A 21,304-nucleotide genomic window follows, 5' to 3' on the forward strand; every position below is an offset into this window, starting at 1 on the left:
TTAAATCTAAGAAGCAATGTTCTACTATAGCTCCTTATATAAATTTATGTTTAAATATCAATAAAAAAAATGGTTATGACTATACTTAAAAATATACCCGGCCACTAAAGACTGAAGACCATTATCATAAAATCTTAAATCCAAAATCTTCTAGGAGGCCAAGGACCTCTTGGGCTACGCCTAGAAATAGAATAGAAAGGTGTCCATCGCTTATCTCAGTGGATAGCTAAAATACTGTAGGAAAACATATTGTACTGCGGATTATTATGGACAACCTCAGAGGTATCAGCAAGTCACTATCATACAAATTCTGAAATCTTTGCGTCTGAAAATATCCATACAACCATGAGAGTTGTGTAATGTGACAGCGGAGCTACTCGTATATACTCGTAAACATTACTATTTTTGTTCTACAGTGTTTCAGCTTTATCGTATTGTTTATGCAGGCTACTGAAATTTACAGTCATTTTACACAACCATTGTTCAGTACTCATTTTATGATGCCTGTATGAAATACAATTATCGCATGAATTATAGAATGAACAAAGGGTTACCGTATACAGTATTAATGATTCAGAATTAGCAGCAGGTTGAGGTGATAAATTTCACAGATCACGAAAGACAATGACAGTGTCACGGTTTAATGACGTTTCATAGTTTGCAAGATCCCAAGACTTGACGTCTTGCTATCGTTGATTCTGGAACTTCCGGTATATAAAATTTAAAGTTTAGAAGCCTCGGAACATTGCTGTGCTTTAACAGCGCATAAAATGATTGCTGTTTTAGTTTTATATTTCCACAATTAAACTAAGTTTTGCTCTTGAGTATTGAGACTCATCAAGATTGTGGTAAAAACCATAATAATTTTTAGCTAATTGCGTGAAACAGCAACCGAGGTTGTTTTTATCATTCTCATAAATTTTTAAGATCTCAAGCAAACAACTCAAAGTTAAGAAATTGAGTATCTCCAAATTCTGTAAAAGTAAATCTGTAGTAAACACATCTATATTTTGAATTCCACTTACAACAGACACATTTTCCACGATCATCTTGAAACAGTGGCTATAAAAATAAAATTGTTAATTTTATATCGATTCACCAAAGTAAAAGGAACTTGCAAGTAAGTCTCCTGGTGACTGATCACAATTCACATGCATTCACGTATAGTTTACCCACACGAATAGAGGGTAAAGGTACGTATAGGTACGAATACGTACAATAAAGGTGAACTGGTCAAGATAATACTAGAACAACTGTTGACCATCATCCATCTCAATAACTGTTATAAGAACAAAGTCGGGTCTAGCACATACATTTGTATTTATGTTATAGTTATCTCATACAGTTTTTCCACCTATTTTAGAATTTATATAAATTTGCAGTTTTAATACATGAATTATTTATTTACGGTACCTACATTAATTATGTTTTCCAAACCTCCATTACAAAGTAAAACTTGAAAACAAAAGTTCAATAATTAATAGCTTGGGGGATTGTTTTTCTGTAATCAATCCTCGAAATCTACAGCATTTAGTAATGTAACAACAATCTGCTTTCATTTGGATTTAGAGGTGTTCACTGCCACTTTATAATCTCAATAGTTCAAGAGCTTAGGATAGAGCCAATGTTTTGTGTAAGCACACATCCTAATTTTTTCCGAGAAATCGATATAAGATGTTCACTTAGAAGGAAATGATCGTTAACCGCGATAGTTTCGGTGGAGCTCGAAAGGTATACAAAAGTCAAACGATAATTTTTTCTCGTCATATTTTTTCTTCCCTTGACACACTTAAATCGACCGCCAGACAAATAAATATTATTTCTATCGAAGCCAGACAACTGGCAGAAAATTCGATAACTAATCAGTTGGTATATGGTTATCTTACATTGATTTTACATTTATTTAAAGACGTTTGACGGTTGTTTTTAAATGTGTGTAACTAAAAAAAATTATCTAAGAAAAAAAGTATTGTTTGATATTTTTCAACCTTATATTTTGATTCCCACCAGAATTATGCCAGACTGTTAATTACTTTCTTGGGGAAAATTTCTCTGTCCATTTCACGAATATCTAGATTGTGTGCCCGTACTTCCACCACCTGTTCCTGAAGTACATGCACGCCCACTTTTGAAAATAGAATTTTAAATTTTATTTCAGTTCTTGCAGGATTATCATAAAACGGAATTATCATTAAATGGAAAATCTGTAAATGTAGCCACATTAACTGATACTGAAAATCTCAACAATTTTTATGTTACCATTGATATGTAAATAAGGAATTCTGAACCTTAAAATGTGTGCTTTTGTTAGGGCTGAATTCGCCAACATAGATCGGTGTGAGACACATTCAAGCAGAACTTCAAGCTTGCAGCACAATCTGCTTGACTGCCATCGTGTGTGTGTGAGCAGCAGGGCAAACCGGAATCAAACTTTCCAACCAGTCTCCAAACATTAATCAATGTTCTCATACTTAACTGCAAATTAAATTATTTCTGTTGAAACGTTCATAGTGGACATATATGATGACCGCTATAGTTCGTGTTTGAGTTCCCGGAGACCAAATTGTTGATGTCGTAAAATGTGTCATCTGGTAAACTAGTTACATCTTAAGATTTGAAATAAAGTTACTGCCTTAAAATAACACATATATAGTATTCAAAATATATCAAAACTGGGAATAATTTAAAACAATGATAAATTATTCCCAGATAATATTATTATTATTATTATTTATTATTTCAGATTTCGATATGAAATTGTTACAATGGAGTAAATAGTAAAAATCGTCAAATACGTGCAAAGTACTAAATAATTGTAAATGACAACAAAAGTAATAAACTACTTGAAATTTTTAAGTGCAGTAGTATACTAGCTAAGTACACCGCATAATTAAATGGGCGTTTTAAATGGAGGGTGAAGGAATATTATGCAATGCCTTGTTGGACAATGCATCTAAGCGACCAAGTTCAAGATTGCTTGCTCTGCAATTATGAATGATGGCCCTTCGTGAAACTTCCAGTTTTAAAACATATCAGTAAGTACAACATAGGCTGTACTTAAAATTCCCCCAACTTTATCGTTATTAAATATTTCAAAATCCAAGAATGATAGTACAATGTAACATCAGAAGTGTGACAATATATTATAAAATGTAAGATTTGGGGAATTCCTTTCAGATTATAGTCGGTTTAACACAAAAAGCATTAATTTTAAGGCAAATGAAGTTTTAAGGCTATAAATCTGAGTTCATTATTTCAAGATAAAACCGTTTATATAAAGTAAAATTGTTTAATTCCTGTCCTCTTATGTCCTGGAATTCCATAAAACTCCCTATCCTGTATGTCTTAGAATTCCTTGAAATTCGTGACACATATGTTAAAACTAACTACAGAGAGAATTTAACTACTTCAGAGATTGAAATCATTGGATAAGCCCTGTTTTACGTATAATTCCTTGATTTATTATAACCCATTTCGTATTCGGGTAAAAAAGTGACTAGATTGCACCACAAAAACTAAGTAAGAATGAGAAAGAGGGCTTGCCTAAGCCTTCGTAGCGGCGTAAATAAACATCTGCCGCTTGTCCTGGTTGTACCACGTCCTGCCACAGGATACACCACGTGGGCCGCAACGTCGTGGGGCAGTTGTCAACTCACGACACTCACAAAACACACATAAACACAAGAATTAAAACGGAGAAACGCGGACAATTTCACTGTCGATGTAGTAAACTCGCCGGGAAGGTCTGATGCGCATGCGCGGCTGCGACATTGACTGTGGCGCGGCGTGCGGCAGGGTCAACAACCACGATTTGACGTCGCGTCGTTCACCCACCGACTCCTCAATGCATTCTTTTTCGTGGGCTTTTCATACTCCTTTCCTGCTTCGTCTCATTCACTCACTGGCTTCCTGCTTCTGTTCCCGACGCGTCGGTTACTTCGATGGATAATATCATTATCGTAAATCAATAAATATATCCGATTATAGAAATCATGAGTTTGTTTCACGTACTAATAAGTACATAATGAAGGTGTGTTACCATCATTTATATATAAAATAGGTGAACGTGTTCTTTGTTTTAATATTAAGAATTATATAATTATTTCGAACTCCCCTCAACGCATTTTGGGGTGTAATAAAAAATAACATTATTTTAAAACTAAAAGGAGAATTTTTAAACTAAATTAATAAACGTGATCAACACTTTTTAAATATGATAAAACATTTATGAACAGAAACAAAAATAAATCCCACTTGTAACTAACATACGCAAACATGTTTTAAGAGGAGTATAACAATTAATAACATGTGGTTAATAAACATTAATAATTTGACATGTGGTTTTTGACATGGCTCTTTAAATAAATTACAGTAAATTATGTAAAAAAAACATGATTTTGAGAAACACGTGAAAACCTACGCAATATATTGTAATGGTAATACCATTTTATTCGGAATATTTCTTGTGGATTCTTAACTATTCTTACTATACCGATTTAAAAATATGAAAAAATACTAAAGGTGGTTCGGCATCATCATTATATTGGGCTTTGACGATGGTACTTCATACTGACGTACAGGACACCTCAGTGCAGTTTTGGGGAGGTTGAGGATTTTCTATGTTTAAACCGCAAACACACATCAAATAATGCAACACAATTTCACGGATATACGAATATGTTGCATTTATTTTGTGGCACCGTCATAATACTTTTGTAGCTAAAAAATAAATAGAAAACCTATGAACAGTTTCCCCAAATTATGTCTGACAATTTGCTGGAATTTCAAACGACCTACTCGTGTACTACTTGGATGGCTTTACTAGCTCATAATGAGACGGGGAAACGTAGATTCTACCTGCCGTTAGCTGGAACAAGTTGGAGAGTACTAAATCGAAAATAGATTATCCTTACAAGAAATCGTGATCTCTCTTTGTATTAACGAAATCAGAAAATACAATCAGGTTGTCTGGAAATATTGGAGACAGGCTTGGATTTCTTGACTTGGATTTCTTGGATTATTGATTCGCCTTAAATGAGAAATTTCATATTACATGTAAAGTACAAATTAATTAGTCATGTAAATATGTCGTCACCATTCTTCTTATAACACATTTTTATATCTTTCAAAGTTAAGTGCAACGTTATGAGATTTGTTAAATCATAACACTTCAGGACGTAACTTTTATTCTCTAGTAAACATATTATTTGTAAGAATATGTAGAATTACTAAAGTTTCTCTGTCATTGACCTACTACGTACCTGAGCAGTAGCGTGAATATGGTTTTTTTCCATTGGGGGAGGGGTGTTGTGACATGTGATACTGTACTTTTTATATAAGGGTTTGGGTCTACTCCTTGGAGAGTTCTTTGCCCATTCGATACAATACAAATTATATTAAAACTAATACTATAGTAGCAGTAGTACTACAAACAACGACATTTTAAACGACAACAGTGAACCTATCTATACGAGAAGTACTGCATTCTGAACGAGAAACGAAGTATAGCTTACTAAAAACTGTAAAAATCTTCGCACGAAATGTTTTTGATACTACGTTTTAATTAATACGGTTTGACTGGAGGGGATTATACACCTGATACCCACGCATTTACGTCACTTTATCTGAAAAAACCATAGAGTTTATCTTATTTTGATATATGATACATCAACACGATAACTTATCTCGGACACTTTGCAAACTACAATGTGATTCTTTGTTTGAAGTTTATTTTTGACGATGGAGGGATTGTGAAGGAAACAGGATTTTTTCCGGAAATTTGCCATCGTTCAGTGAAACAAAAAATCAGTAACACTAGGTTTCGAGATCTGCAATCTGATCTCTTCCTCAGGTAAATTTAGGAAATGTCCGGACAAATCCTGTTTCCTTTACAATGTGATTTTAAAATAATTAAATCTGGTAATACATACTAAACGACTCTATCCTTACTGGAAATGATGGCCCACGAGACGACGGTATTTAAATGTAAGTATAAGCAACTTATATTAACTAATAAATTCATTAAATTAATCATTTAGTTGCAAAATTGAGATGGGAAAAATTGGCTCCCTAAAAATGGCTAAAATGGTATTTACTTAAAAAGGCGTGCTACTGCTGTCCCCTCCCCCCCCCCCGAATTTGCAAACCTACATCTTAATCTGTATTAAGATTTAATTGACCATCCCTTTGAAGATACCTGCAGATAAAAATTACATCAAGTTCCTATTTTTGTAATTAAATAAAACCACAATTGTGAATACACTGTTATAGTCATTGTCAGTACGATGATTTGTGTAGGTCACATCACTCATACAATAAGCCATACGTTACAGAGGAAGAATGAGTAGCTTGACATGACGTTGTTGAGTTGCTGCACGTGGTCGCACTGCGGTATGATTCATCTACATGGCAACACTCAATGTGAAAACAAGGCAGTTGCTAATCATTATTTGCCTAATATTTATATTTATCTTGGCTACAAACACTTGAAGGGTGGGGCAACACGAGAAGTCTAACAAGTTCGGCATTTCATTAGTCATAAAACAACACGAGTGCAAATAAAGTCAGAGGAAAGTTAATTAAAATATCATGGCGGATTAAACAAACATAACTGCAAGCGACAACAATGTTGAGCCAATACAACTTCAGTTGTTATCGGCAACGGCCTCCATATCTGCTCAATAATGCAACTGTCACCGTCAATGTTGCCACCGCACCACGGCAGTTACAGTTAACAACTTCGGCCACTGATCTGTCATTCCGCATGGCGACAAACTTTGATGGCGACAGCGTTAATCTTTCATACAAGCACACTGTGAGCGTGTTTCAACAATCACTTTTGTTGCCGGACATTTTCATTCGAAAATCACAAACAAACTGAGTGCACCATCTTCCTACACGGGCCGACAGCAAATTTGTATTGTTTAGGCACACAACCTGATTGTTCTTGAAATCAAGAGAGGAATTTTTATAACAGAGATGTTGATCGTTAGCTAGCTTTGGCACCGTCGAAGTGGAAAGGTATAAAAAAGGGTTAAAATATGAAACGTTATTGTTTTATATTTTTCCTAGCTGGACACACTTGAAACCGAACTTTTGACGCATAAATAACTGTTATATCACCGTCAAAAAAAGAGACCGAAGGGTCTGTACATGGTCACTCGGCACTGATTAAAATATATTTAGGTGTCTTACGGTTTATTTTAAATGAGCCAAGCTAAAAATAATGATATGAGAAAAACTTGGTTTCATACTTTTAACACTTAATACCCTCTCATGTCGGCCTCCAACAAAACTAGCGCAGTTGACAATCGATGTCTTCAAGAGAAATTCCTCTATCGATTTCTCGAAAACCCAAGTTTAGAGCCTATACAATACAAATAGCCTCTCGGCTCATGGAATTAATTTATTTATTTGACCTAATTTTATTTCTTTTATCAACTCGTTGTCGAAAAGGGGTTTGTTTTTACAACACTCATTTTTGAGCAACCAACATTAGAGGTGGTATAAACATACGGTTCACTGAAGCCAAATTGGGTCGATTGTGAATTGATTGATAATTATAAAAATTGAGATGATATTGAGGTGAAAGTCATATTTTTAATTTTTTGTTACCAAATTAAGCTTTTGGATAATGAATCGTAGTGTGCTTTTACAGAACAAAACTCATAACTTGGTTAGCTTCATCAAAGTTTGAAATTTCGCAATAACGTTTGAATTTAAATGTATATTATAATCAATTTAGCATTTAAAAAAAGAAGGTAATACCCCCATTAAGTATATATCTTGATCAATCACGTTTCATTATTTCCAACAAAATAATGTTATTGATTACGTAGCTTATTATATAGGCATGTCTAAAGAGACCCACTTTTATATGTTTGGCCTGACGGTCTGGCAAAAAGAGGCTCTTGCGAAATTGACACCAGCCAGTTCATGTACTTGGCAGACTTAGATAATAAACAAGTGAAAAAAGTTGATTTGGTTGCTAACGGTTATATCGGGCAAAACAAAAACTCGAGTTTTCAGACTCCCTAAACGCCGTCAAAAATCTAAAAACAACTTCCCTCATCTTCTTTGAATCATACCATGGTCAGAACGTAGTAGATGCTACAAATAGTTGTATATCGCTTTTTCGTATTTTTACTACCCCAATTGGTACCAATCACTTTTTGGTCTGAATATCTACGCCATACATTGTAAACCAGCATATGGCAGAAAATATCCTTAATTCTAAGGAGGGTTACAAAACCTTAGGAGTTTTTACAAGTCTGAGAAGATCACTTAGACAAGGAACTCAACTGGACAACCATGTGTGAACTAATCGTTAAGAAAGCTGACATAAGTAAGATATTCTTCTAAACCAGACATCTTTAGAGATGTTATAGATACATTATCTTCAAAACAAGCCAAACCTTCTGCCGTTTCAAGCATCACCGTCCAAAAACTGAACGCGGAGACCTCACTGTTTCCACAGGCAAAGTATGATGATTTAATGGTCCCCTACGTTAACCATTTCTAGCCATGTTTAGCAAAGAAAGTCGTCTTTTTAATGACATTTTATACTTTATTGCATTATAAATTATTACTTTATATTATATAAAGAAAACATTGCCTTACCATAATACTATGGCAATATTTTATGATGCATACTACTCTGCTAATAAAGTTTTACGTTTATTACTACTTATATTTTCAATATTTTCTTTCCACAGTGATGACAATGGAGTTCCTATTTTAACATACCAACTCTTTTAAATTACAATTTTGTAATAAACAATATCACAGATAATTATTTTCATCCAAATGATTTAAACAGTGGCCATTATTTTGCGATACTGAATAAACTAAGTACAATATTAGTTATTTAGAAAAAGGCGCATCTTACTCGTATGATTACTATTCAATATATTTCAGGACAATAAGTTTATATCTCAATATAAAAAAAAACAGAAAAAAATATAAATACAAATTTTAAATAAAAAGGTTAAAATTACAACATAATCTTCTTATTTTGCATATAATTGAGAAAAATCATTTGAGTTACATTAGTCTATGATAATTTCATTAACTTGGGTTAAATCACAAAATTGACTCTCCTGAAAAGTCGCAAAAAGTGAGATACGCCCTTTTGGCTTGAAAGGGGCGATATATATATTTAACTTGAGCTAATGTTTTATCGATTCTTAAACACAATTTGGTTTCTTCAAACTCTAGGGCTACTTGTTTATTTATTCAATACATTGGCAACATTGGACCAATCCATGAAGCACATTTACAGACCATCTTGAAACTACAACAAATGCTTCAGACACAAATACTTTTAGAATAATCAACAAATTTATATGCCTTTATGAACACAGTGTGTTCCAAATTTAATGCACAATGAAGGGTTCATGGAAACTATGAGATATAAAGCAAGGTTTAAATGGAACACAAATAATTTGGAACACACTGTATATAAACATTATCCATGTTTATATATGATATTTATCAAAATGAAACATAAGTGTTTGCATTATTGGCTGAGCGTTAGCGAAGGCTTATCACTTGAGAACTAGAAAATAATACATTTTGACTCTACGTACGATATCTCGAGTTCAAACTGACCTATAGAATTAACATTTTTCATTAAGCTTCAATTCTATATGGGCAACATAGAGTTGTATAAAGGAGGACCTATGGTAAGCGTTAGCAAACATTTTTACTTCAGTCTTATGGGTACCTAACCATAATAGCAATGAGAAATCAGAGAATCATTAAATCTGTAAAAACTTAGTACAATCATGTAACATATGAAATATTAGCACACTTAGCCTAACTATCCGCAAGACATCTCGAGGAAAAATGTAATCGGATTTTAAAATTTTGCATGAAACTTTCAGTACAGGTAAGAGTGAATTCTATTATAGTGCATACTCATCCATGGTTATTTTGCTAACCGTCATTGATAACGCTCAGTTGACTGGTACAGTTTATTTTTGTCTGCTAGATGATGCAAAAGTCTCTTTTCTGTATGACTATATATCTGTCTGCAGGACATCATAAGAATGAAATAAGCTGTAGACTTGAACTTTTACATGGCGTACTGAGACAGATACAATACAAAATGTATAATATTTTAATAAACTTTTACGGAGTTTATTTTCTTCAATCAATTTAGCACGGTTTACAACAATGTTAACTAATACATTTAAATTAAAACATAAAAACGTCACAGTGCAAAGTATCAAGATCTTCCCGGACAAAAAGCTGAGCTGGAAAGAAGTAAAGTTATAATTCAATCTGTATGTTTGACTTTAACTGTCTTTGATTTAGAATCAGTCACAAAAACTGTTATCGAGTTCCGATCTCAAAAGTTGGACTCCGCCAAAGTTGGCGCGAAGTTGGCAGTGTTGTAACAAGTGCTATAAGAACAAGTATTAGTGGGTCGACTTGCTAGCTAATACATCCTCAACTTTTACATTTCAACACTATAACTGCCACTTGAGTTGAATCCACTTCAGCTTGTTTGAGTTTAAAGTAAATAAAAAGCATTCTTACCAGTTAAGTAAGTGTCCTTTATTCCAGTCAGTGAAATGCATACATCACTTTTATATAATTTTATTACTTGTTAGCTACAGAGTCTCCACCCATCATGCATACATCGTACACCCTATCATATAATATGTAGTAGAGAACGCAATATAGTGAGTATTACGATAATAAACTTCCACTCTTGCAAAAGAGCTTACTTCCAACTTTAAATTTGATAGTCTTCATAGTTTTCTCTTCCAAAAACATTAGACTTTTCCAATTACAAAAAGATTCATACTGTTTATATTTTATTCGTGCTTAATTAATTACTTTACCAAATGTGTTATGTAATAAATTGTTCTTCTTGGAAGACATTTGTTCTTAATTTGTTATATCTTTTTAAAATTAACTGATCTATTTTTAAAGCAATTCTGATAAAAGAAAAAGAAGCTGAAAGGAAAGGATGTTGGATTTAAAAGAAAATTGTCACTATTGTATTGATTTCAGTATTATGCTCAATCTGGTTACTTACTGGATTGAAAACTTGAATCATTCAGATAAACTTAATGAGCAAACACTTGTGAAAGGTAAAACGTTTCCAAAACTCCATGCTGTAGTTTTATGGAGAGTATGATTGGTAATAACACTGACAGTTGTGGACTTACCATGAACGTCAGGATGCGGGGGCGGCGGTGGAGGTGGACCCGTGGGAGGCGGGTAGTTGGGGGGCGCGGTGAAGGCGCTACTGCAGCCGTGGCGGCGCTGCAAAGGGCTGAGGGGGGGCCCGCGCGGGGGTTGGCACGGCGGGGGGTGCGGATGGTGGTGCCCAGGGGGCTGCATGCTGCTCAGCGCACTCAGAGGAGTGTAAGACTTGCACGGTGAGCTGAGGGCAGTAGTGACCACGGTCTGAGCAGGTCCAGCGTCTGGTAGACATGGCGGCTGCAAAGTAACAGGTACAAATTATAGGCCAAATGTTCATATAACCTACCAAAATGATCAGTCTACATATGATTTTATTTAAATTAAGTTCACGACTGACTGAAAGATTCTAAGATTCATTATACATGCCAAACAGCGGAGCGTAGCTGCAAGTAAGCAGCTGCACATAAGTAGAAGAGCATGTATAATGGAGCACAATGTTGGGGTGCTGATGAATGTCCTTTGGAAACACAACATCACAAAATATTATCGTTATCTCTCTAACGGAAACCAGTAACTAATACTTCTACATCCCTTAGACATCAAGCAAAAGGTTTTGTCGACTGTTAATTGAAGTCCAAATTGGAAAAAAATAAGTTTTTAACACTGCCCAAAAGATTAAAGCAAAGTTTTGATACTTATAAACATGACATTTTGAAATTTATGAGCACTAAGCCACCTGCCCATTAAACCTCTAAGTCTGTATTTAGAGGCTACCTGCTGATACAACTTCTCACACTGTGCTGACCACTCTACGCTCCCTAAACGGGAGTATCCTCTAGTTGTACACTCATGGGAGTTTAGAAACTATGGAAATTCACAGCCTGAGGCAGCTTACGGTCAACGGAAGGTTGAACAATATAAAGCTTCAAAGACCACAAAACTTCCATTCCCGGTGGACAGTTTGTTTAGTCGTGCATATATTCTAAACAGATTAATTTAATTTAATCACCCACGTGTTTTTTGATTATCAAAGCTGCAACAGTTAAATAAATAAAACATGCATAATTATAAAAATATTCAGTCATACAACACTATTTAAACAAGGAAACAATTTTCAACAATAAAACAAAACCGTAGGACATATCTAGTTTTGATTCAATGAAAGAAATAAATTATTTAATCAATTTTATATACTATTTATGACATATAAATAAATTTTTTTTTATCCCAATCGATGTGAAACTACCAATGCTTCAAAAGAACTCATTTCAATCTGCTTCTGAAATGGCTGCGCTCAACTAGTATATAGTAGTAATAAAACCAAAATGTTAATTTATAACTATGCGCTTAAGGTTAAAACTAAATTGTAAAAATAGAAAACCTGTACAACCTGCTAGGACATTGTTTTGTATCTGTTTTGGAAAACTACATTTCCTATTGACTAAGCTAAATCTTTAAGCTTTTCTTTACTTTCTAGTATTTAATTAAATATTTAAATAATTAATATATTCTCTTTAAGCTAATATGACAATAATGACTATTGCTATACGGGTGGCTGTAATACTCACATGCTCAGCATGCAGCACCGTCTCTGTTGCCACGGCAGTTGCCTCTGTCTGTGTGTGGCTTGTCGAGCTGATCCGATACTGCATGCCAGCGATGCTGCAGTAGCCCTCATGATGTGTGGATCTGGTCGTGCTGTTGACATACACTCCCGTGATAGTCACGTCCGTATCTTGGTTCACGATCACGGCCACTTTCTGTTTATTGTTCGTTGTTCTAACGATAACGTCCTCGTCAGCACTGGATTCTTCTGCCGGAGAAGAAACTGGTGGTTTCTTTTTCTTCTTCCTTTCCTTCTTTTCTTTCACTTGCTCTTCATCTTTCCTCTTATCTTTTTTCTCTGTTGAATAACTTGCAGTCATTATTGCAGACGCATTTAAGGACGCCATCCTCTTACGTACTACCATATCCTTCAAATCCATCGTCAATTCATTCCTTTTTCTTCGTCTCTTCTTCACTTTCTTCACCCCATCCTTATTTTCTTCATTCGGCGTGGGTTGGGGTTTTTTAACAGCTTCGTCATCAGTTGTTTGTTCAGACTCTTCTTTAATTATCTGCTGCTGCTTTTGCTTTACCGAAGGAAGCAAAACCAACTGCTTTTTGTCTTCTCCTGAGTCACTGCTTTCTTCAGATGATGAGCTCGAGGATAAACTTGTCGATGAAATGACGTTTAGGATATCGAAGTTTCTTCCAACACTTCTTATTCCGGGATTAGTTCTGAGATTCCTAGTATTTGTTGGTTCCACCGTCTTTTTCTCCACCGTTGTTGCCTGTTTCTTGACTACTTTCTTATCTCTTCTATCTTTACTTTCCATCCTAGCCATTTTCTTTGACTCCTGTATTGCTCTTTGTAACGCTGCTGCAGAACTTATCACGTCATTTAGAGCACCTCTACTCTCATTCTCATATAGACAGTGTACTTTGGCAATGGCGTTCAGAGAAGCCACTCGATGTCTCTTTGGTCCGTTCCAAAACTTATACAATTTTAATCTTTTACGAGACTGATCAGAGTCACCGTCAGGATCTTTGTCAGAATCCTCTTTAACTAGGACTTTCTTTTGTTTTTGTTCTGTAAGCCTGGATTTCCTAACTAATTTTGCAACTTTTTGTTTGACTGCTAGATCTTTCAGCTTTTCCTTGCTTTTGGCTGATATTTTCAATTTTGCAACAGATTCTTGATCCACTACTTTCTTTAACGCAGTTTTAGACATACGAACAGATTTTACCGTTTTTTCTACTTCGGATTTCTTTTTCTCCAAGTTGATGCTTGGCCCAAGATTAACCTCTTCGCGTTCACTAAGAGGAATATTTTCAGTTGCATCCGATACAGGAGATTCTTTTCCCTTCTTATGTTTTTCGGATAGAGTAGATTCTTGGGACGCACATTCACTGTCTTTTTCTTGTTTGATTTTTTGTTTTAATTTAAGATCCTCAAGTGGAATTTCATCCGAAGTAGTAGAGTCAATGCTTTTGAGATTACTGTAATCATTTAGAGGAGATTTAGCTTTCGTCTCCATTAAGTGTTCATCAGCTTTTGATTTCAAATCTTTAGCCACATCATCTTTATGAACACTTAAATTATCTTTGGTGTCCTTATCTTCGGAATGGTCTTTCTCGGAACTGTTGGTAAACTCTATTTCCATATTCTGGTCTTCACCCACATTTTCAGTTTTTATTTTCAGTGTGTCGTTGATAATAACTTCTGTCTTATCACTTTGATTATGTTCCTCGAGTTCTTGTAAGCTTTCACATTGCTTATCTTTACCCTTTTCTTCTGTAACTTTCTTATTTTCTAGTGATGACTGCTTTACAAGCTTTTTCTGTGGTTTATTATTTTCAGATCTTACAGATTTAGTTTTTGTAGAAGATTTAGTTTCTTTACTTCTAACCGGTGAAGTATCTCTTGTGGGGCTTTGAGAAGGAGTAGACTCCTGTGACGTGCAATCTTTCGATGCAGATTTCCGTCTCGACGCAATTCCTTTCTTAACAATTGAAATAGTACTTCTGTCTGTAATTCTTCCTCCACTTGATTTAGAACTCTTCGTAGAATCTTTCTTAGCGATCTGCTTGTTTTGTTTAACGGACAAGGTCACCGTGCTGTGAGCATTACTAATTTTAACCGATACGACACATGGTTTCTTTCCAGACATTTTGTTAACACTTTTAACAATATTATGCTTTTTAACTACATTTATTCCACTACTAGATATTTTCCTAACATTGCCGCTATCTGATAGCTTTTTTGGTACAGTTTTTGCAATTTTAGAAGCGACAACACTTCTTGCCTTCTTAACGTCTTTGACGGCTCGAACTATCTTAGCTGCGGTCGCTCGCTTAGAATCATTCTCTACTTTTATTATTTTTTTGGTTGGTTTGCTGACAATAACTTTCTTTGGTTTCGATTTCACTTGCTTAGGGCACGTTTCTTTTTTTGCCTCTTTCGCTGGTTTTACCTTCGCTAATTGGTGCAAGTTACCGGGGTTCAGTTTTGTTAGCACGACTTTGGGTTTCAACAGTTTTTTCTTCCCTTTAGGGTCGCTCTGTTGGTTCTGGCCGGAGGAAGACTTGCTGGACTCTCCCTCCGAGGACTTCGTAGACGGTTTCTTCTTCTTGATGGATTTACCGACGGACGGCGCGGCCGCGGCGGCGCGTTTCTGTCCTTTGCCGGAGGACGGTGACGGTTTGTTGACAGCGCGCGATGTACGGTTGGGTGCGGAGTCACGCGGGACTTCTTTCCGCATCTCTGGAGTAGCCGACTACCTCGGTCTCGAACACAACACCGGCACTAGCACACTGGTGAACACCCGGGGCACGACGCGGGGCGGCGGGGCGGAGCACAGGGGCCGGGGAGTGCCGAGAGGGGAACCGCACGCATCTGAAACCAAACAAGAGCCTTTGAGAGCGAACAATAGAGCTACCGGCTTACAACCCCTTGCAGTTGGTGTAAAGGCGGGAAACAAACACCTCTACTTTCAATGTGCTTTATCCATGTACACTACACCTGTACATTTGTGATCTATCCATTTACACTAAAACTATATATTTGTGCTTTATCCATGTACACTACAACCTATATATTTGTGATTTATCCATGTACACTACACCTATATATTTGTGCTTTATCCATGTACACTACACCTATATATTTTTTATCTATCCATGTAGGCCTACACTACACCCATTTATTTGTGATTTATCCATGTACACTACACCTATATATTTTTTATCTATCCATGTAGGCCTACACTACACCTATATATTTGTGCTTTATCCATGTACACTACACCTATATATTTTGTGCTTTATCCATGTAGGCCTACACTACACCTATATATTTGTGCTTTATCCATGTACACTACACACATATATTTTTGATTTATCCATGTACACTACACCTATATATTTGTGCTTTATCCATGTACACTCAACAGCTATATATTTTTGATCTGTCTATGTACACTACACCTATATATTTGTGCTTTATCCATGTACACTACACCTATATATTTGTGCTTTATCCATGTACACTACACTACAATATCTAACCTTCCAATATTCGAAAACACTGAATCTTCTTGCACTGTTTTTTGTCTTTACACATTACACTAAGCCTAACAGTATTACAGGTTACAGTATTACACTATTATTGTAATATAATGTTATAACAACTGAGGAGAATTGGGGGTTATGAATATAATTTAAATGACTAACGTGAGGATTGACTTGTTGGCGGTAACCGTGTAATCGTATCGGTTCAGCTCAGCAAAACTTGTTATTGTTGTACCATAGTCGTAATTAACCAACTCTGTATATATACACATACGCACCGGAGGATTTACTGATAGCTAATGAACGGAATATTACAAAATGTATTGAATAGTCATATAATTCCTCACATACAGCTGACCATACATTTACAAGGAGACTTTGTAATCATGTTACTACCTGTAAATGAACTATTCCTATGTATAAATGATAAATCTGAAGGCAGGTATTATTAACAAGACATTATGCTAGTATAATGCAGTATACTAAACATTCCTCACAACAACCCTTCCAAGGCTCCAAGTTCCAAGGTTCTGCGTTCAAAAATCCATATATGTATGTCTATGATACGGATCTAATTTAACTTGAAAACTCTATGGGTAAATTGGCGTTTCTGGATACATCCAACAATATTTTGCCCAAACTAGGTAAACCTTACTACCAGTCTGACCAAACTTGGCACCATTGTTCGGCTTATGGACATAACATTGGCTCACATCTCATCGCTGAGTTCAAAGAACCTAATAAACAGGTCAAACTCAGAATGTATTTTTTTACATAAGTATTATTTGTCATTGAATCTAAAATAGCCGTCTCAGTAAAGTTTTTTTTAATGTATACAACCCCTTGATAAATGATTTTTTTCCAATTTAGGTGAATGAAATGAGAAATTTCCACGTACAATACTATGAGCAAATTTCTATCACATCTAAACTATCCTATATTGAAATATTTCTCTAAAGTATTTTTGGGCTATTTCGGAATTTTGAAATCTAAGTTGGTCCCCTCTACTGAGGGGCTATGTACAGTTTGAATGTTATTGGTCGTTTACATACTTTAAGCCCGGGACATTTTAATACTGTAATATATTCTCGTTAATAACACGTCACATAAGACCAAGGGATTATTTGTTTTATGAGCCGAACCTTCATCCCCCAACGTAACTTCAGCTATATAAAAAAGTTAATACAGACAGTTAATTATTTCATTACGTTTGAAAGTGGTTAAGGTTTATCCAATAAAGCAACCTGAAAAATGTTGAAAATTAAAGTAATATGTAAGAATTAAATAAAAATTGAAAATAAGCTCACCAACGCACTAAAAGAATATGATTAGGAAATTGACAAAAATGTGTTAAATATTTTATTAAATTTTGTCATAGACAAAAATGACTTATTGTTTGAGTACATGGCTATTTAGACAAAAGAAACACGTAATAAAGTAAGAAGCAGCATAAATTCATAAAATATATTACATTACAGTGGAAAATTCACATATTTTAATAAGCCATGAAGGCATTATTCTTAGATATTGTGTACAATAGATTCTTTTGTGTTCTTTTAAACTGAAAAAATACAAGAAGTACAGTGATAATTTGTCATTTAAAGGAATACTGTAAAGTGTAAATATTGTAATGCTGAAACGTCTCATAAACCCAAAAAGGTCAACGAGCAAAAAAGCAGGGGTAAGCAATTATGTTAAAGAGATGGCTTATCAGGGCATCACGAGGGAATCCAGGTTAACACAAACACTACGGGGAGGACAGAGAATGGTGAGGGGAGGGGGAGAGTATCATGTAAACTAAGCTGTGCATATTTATTAGCTGCCGCAGCCCTTTAGCTAATATGCCATTTGTTATTACGCAAATGTGATATTGCGGCTTCGCCGACTTTATTATGAGTTAAAATTACGTTTGCGTGTTAACTTGTTTTGCTAACTGTGTAAATATTTTCCTACTATAAAAGCAAATCAAGTGGTATAATTTTAAAATTATAATGTAATTAAGTAAATTACAATAGATTTACAATTTTCTGTTCTAAAACGTTCTATTCGTACAACTATTTAAATTATTGTTAATTAAACAAAATACATTATCATTAATATCCGTATTGTAAAATGTCTATAAGAAAACGAAGAGTCTGAATCAAACAGTTCACTATGTTTGTGCACGCAGTAGGTAGACACACACAAACACACACACACACACACACACACACACACACACACACACACACACACACACACACACACACACACACACACACAGCCGCACCGTGCCCGACACGTGAGTCGGCCGAGTGTCTGTGCGGGCCCGGCTCGGTTACTGTGAAGCCACACATATCCGTATGCTGTCCGAGCGCAAATATCTCTGTACTAGAGCATATTCTTTTGGATTTTATAGTGAAAGATACTTAAAAAAACGATCGTCAAGTTAAAAAGGAGTGACAATCATTAGTAAGTCTTTTTATAATAACTAACAAAACAGTAAATATTTGTAAAATGTTGTTGTAGGTCGTACTCTCAAACCTTAAGACTGTAAAAAAAATATTTTTATTTTAAGACTGTACTGTATTTTAGAAGAATAAATCAAATATTAAATGTCATAGAAACATTCTAATTACATTATTTTAATTTGGTTGCTCTAAAATCACTAAGTGTACGGTACATTTTTTTATAATTTTGTATTAGTAAAAAAAAATTAAAATACTATCTAATGTGTTTTGTAGTAATTTTAGCACAGTAAGAAAACATTACTAGTTTACTATAAAAAAGTCTTCCTCACTTCTGCAACAAGTTTCTCTATAACCGTGATTGATGATGTTCTCAGACTGCACCATACCTTCAAAACTCAAACCTAAACTAACCCTCCTTTCACACGGCACGGTTTCACCCGTACGGGAGACATCCCAATAGTGGCGCGAAGAATCGCAATAGATCTTTCACACAAACACGGCGACGGTTCCTCCCCGTGAAGCAGCTGCCGTCTGCCACTAAAACTATACGGGCACCGCGCCGTCCCCGCCGAACTGCGTAGTAGCGCATTGGAGTAAACAGCCCCTTGCAGACAGGTTTCAATCGTGCGGTCTGTTCACAGGCAAGTGCATGTTGCTCAGTGTTCAGTAGATAGTGTATGAAATTGATGTTGAGGTGCTTATATCTTTGGTAGAATCAAAGCCTGTGTTGTGGGACGAGACTCTTGCAGTATGTTTGACGCTGATACCAAATTTCGATGTTATCGATAATAAGGAAAATATCTCTTTAGTATGTAAAAGCACAGTTTTCAATCTTAACAAAATACCTCCCCTTATCTACTATCAATGACTACAGAATACTCTCATTGCTACTATTCTCACCCTTCTGCCCACTCACTTAGCCCTCCTCAATCTACTGCTCACTGACCACACTCCGTGTCAAACCTATTAAACAATAAATAATTTAACAGATATTTTACTATACAATTAATGGATTGTTTTGCATTTCATTGTTTAGCACAACACACAGACAAGTACATTAATGTATATCCGACACTGCGAATGCTCAACTCAGGTCGCTCGCGAGACAGTCCAGTGTGAAAACTACTTTAAGCTACTTTAAACCGTACAGTTTTACCCGTACAGGCGAAAACGTGCTATGTGAAAGGAGCGTAACGGTGACGGTGCGGCTTTGACGGCCCGGTTCGTTGCTGACATTATGGACTTTTCAGGTTGAATACCGCGCTGCAATTCTTTTACCGTATGACGCCCGACACTCGGGCGATTCACATGTCAGGCGCGGAGCGGGTATGTGTGCCCCGACCTTTAGAGTTCCTTCACCTAAGATGTAATTTATTGCAACAATTAAACATGAGCTATATTCAAAACTATATGGGATTTACATGAATAGTTGCGAAGATTTCGATAGTAATCATTAACATATTTAATATTACTAGAGAGCGGTAGCTGAAGTGGGAGATTATCTGAGCTTAGTGAGTATCTGTGAGTATGAAAGTATGTGGAAGTAAGACATTGTAGTTATTTCATTAATGTATGCAATTCAATAGTTTTCAGCTTAAAAAAAGAATGAATCACAAGAAGGGTGGGACCCTGAAATCAAAGATAGCAAGGTTTTCTAAGACAACACTAAAAGGTAATAAGAATTATTCTTGTTTTATTTTAAAAAAATGAGGGGCCTTCAAGCCCTTTCAAGCGTTACTCTCCCCCCGTCCCAATGGGCCACTGGCTTTATTACATAGAATTAGGGAGAGAGTCGATACAGTACAAGGTAAATGATACTGATATAAACTACTGCGGTCACAAACAGGATTTGAGCCTGCACTATCTCTAGTTCAGATTCAATGTCCTGCGTCTGAGACCGGTCAGCAAATGGCACTCCCAAATTGTTGTAAAACTTCATAATTATCGGTTTTGTAAATCTCATATTATTGTGCGGTAAAAAATTTAAATCCCATCAAAATTGAGTCGTAAAGTCAGCGACTGAAAGGAAAATTAACAGAGCCTTGTGATTATAACTAATCAAAGCTTATAACAAACACAGATTACAGGATTAAAATCTACAACTGATGTTTAAATGTCAAATAAAACCTAAATAAAAAAGATAAATGTACAAGCATTTTTATTTTTTTAACTGAAACTTACGCAGCTTGTTCATCTGTTACGTTGAAGATTATCAAGAAATACAAGAAAGGGTATGCCAAATATTAAAATCGTATGTGAAAGTACTCAGTTTTTGTACACATTGATTTATACTCATGTGTTTTCTCATTGCCATCTTGGTAGCCCGTATGATCAATGTAAAAAGTGTTCGAAGACTCAGCCAAATCCTATGGAGTGACAAGCACCGTCATCGAAATCGGTGTTGCCGATATGGAAATAAAGCTTCGTACAAAATTTCAATTCTAGACGTCAGTTCGCTCTCGAGATATCGTTCAAACAAACAATTCTATAGATCAGTATCGTGCAGATGGATATGGAGTTTTCCAACCTCTCTGGGTAATAGGGTACACTAATAGTTAATAATTGTGGTAATCAGGTCATAATGC

General features: G+C 35.5%; 1 protein-coding gene across 2 annotated transcripts in view; it reads right to left on the reverse strand.

Moving 5' to 3' along the window:
* Positions 1 to 21,304, reverse strand: part of LOC124357748 — a 528,868-nt gene that overhangs the window by 349,343 nt on the left and 158,221 nt on the right. For both annotated transcript variants that reach the window (XM_046809777.1, XM_046809776.1), the window contains exons 2-3: positions 12,726 to 15,595; positions 11,181 to 11,454 (exon numbers count right to left, since the gene is read on the reverse strand). In XM_046809777.1, the coding sequence (XP_046665733.1) occupies positions 11,181 to 11,454; positions 12,726 to 15,461 (3,010 nt within the window). In that variant the 5' untranslated portion in view covers positions 15,462 to 15,595. The remainder of the gene's footprint in view (positions 1 to 11,180; positions 11,455 to 12,725; positions 15,596 to 21,304) is intronic.

This window comes from Homalodisca vitripennis, chromosome 3 (genome assembly GCF_021130785.1).
Source record: "Homalodisca vitripennis isolate AUS2020 chromosome 3, UT_GWSS_2.1, whole genome shotgun sequence".
Taxonomy (NCBI): domain Eukaryota; kingdom Metazoa; phylum Arthropoda; class Insecta; order Hemiptera; family Cicadellidae; genus Homalodisca; species Homalodisca vitripennis.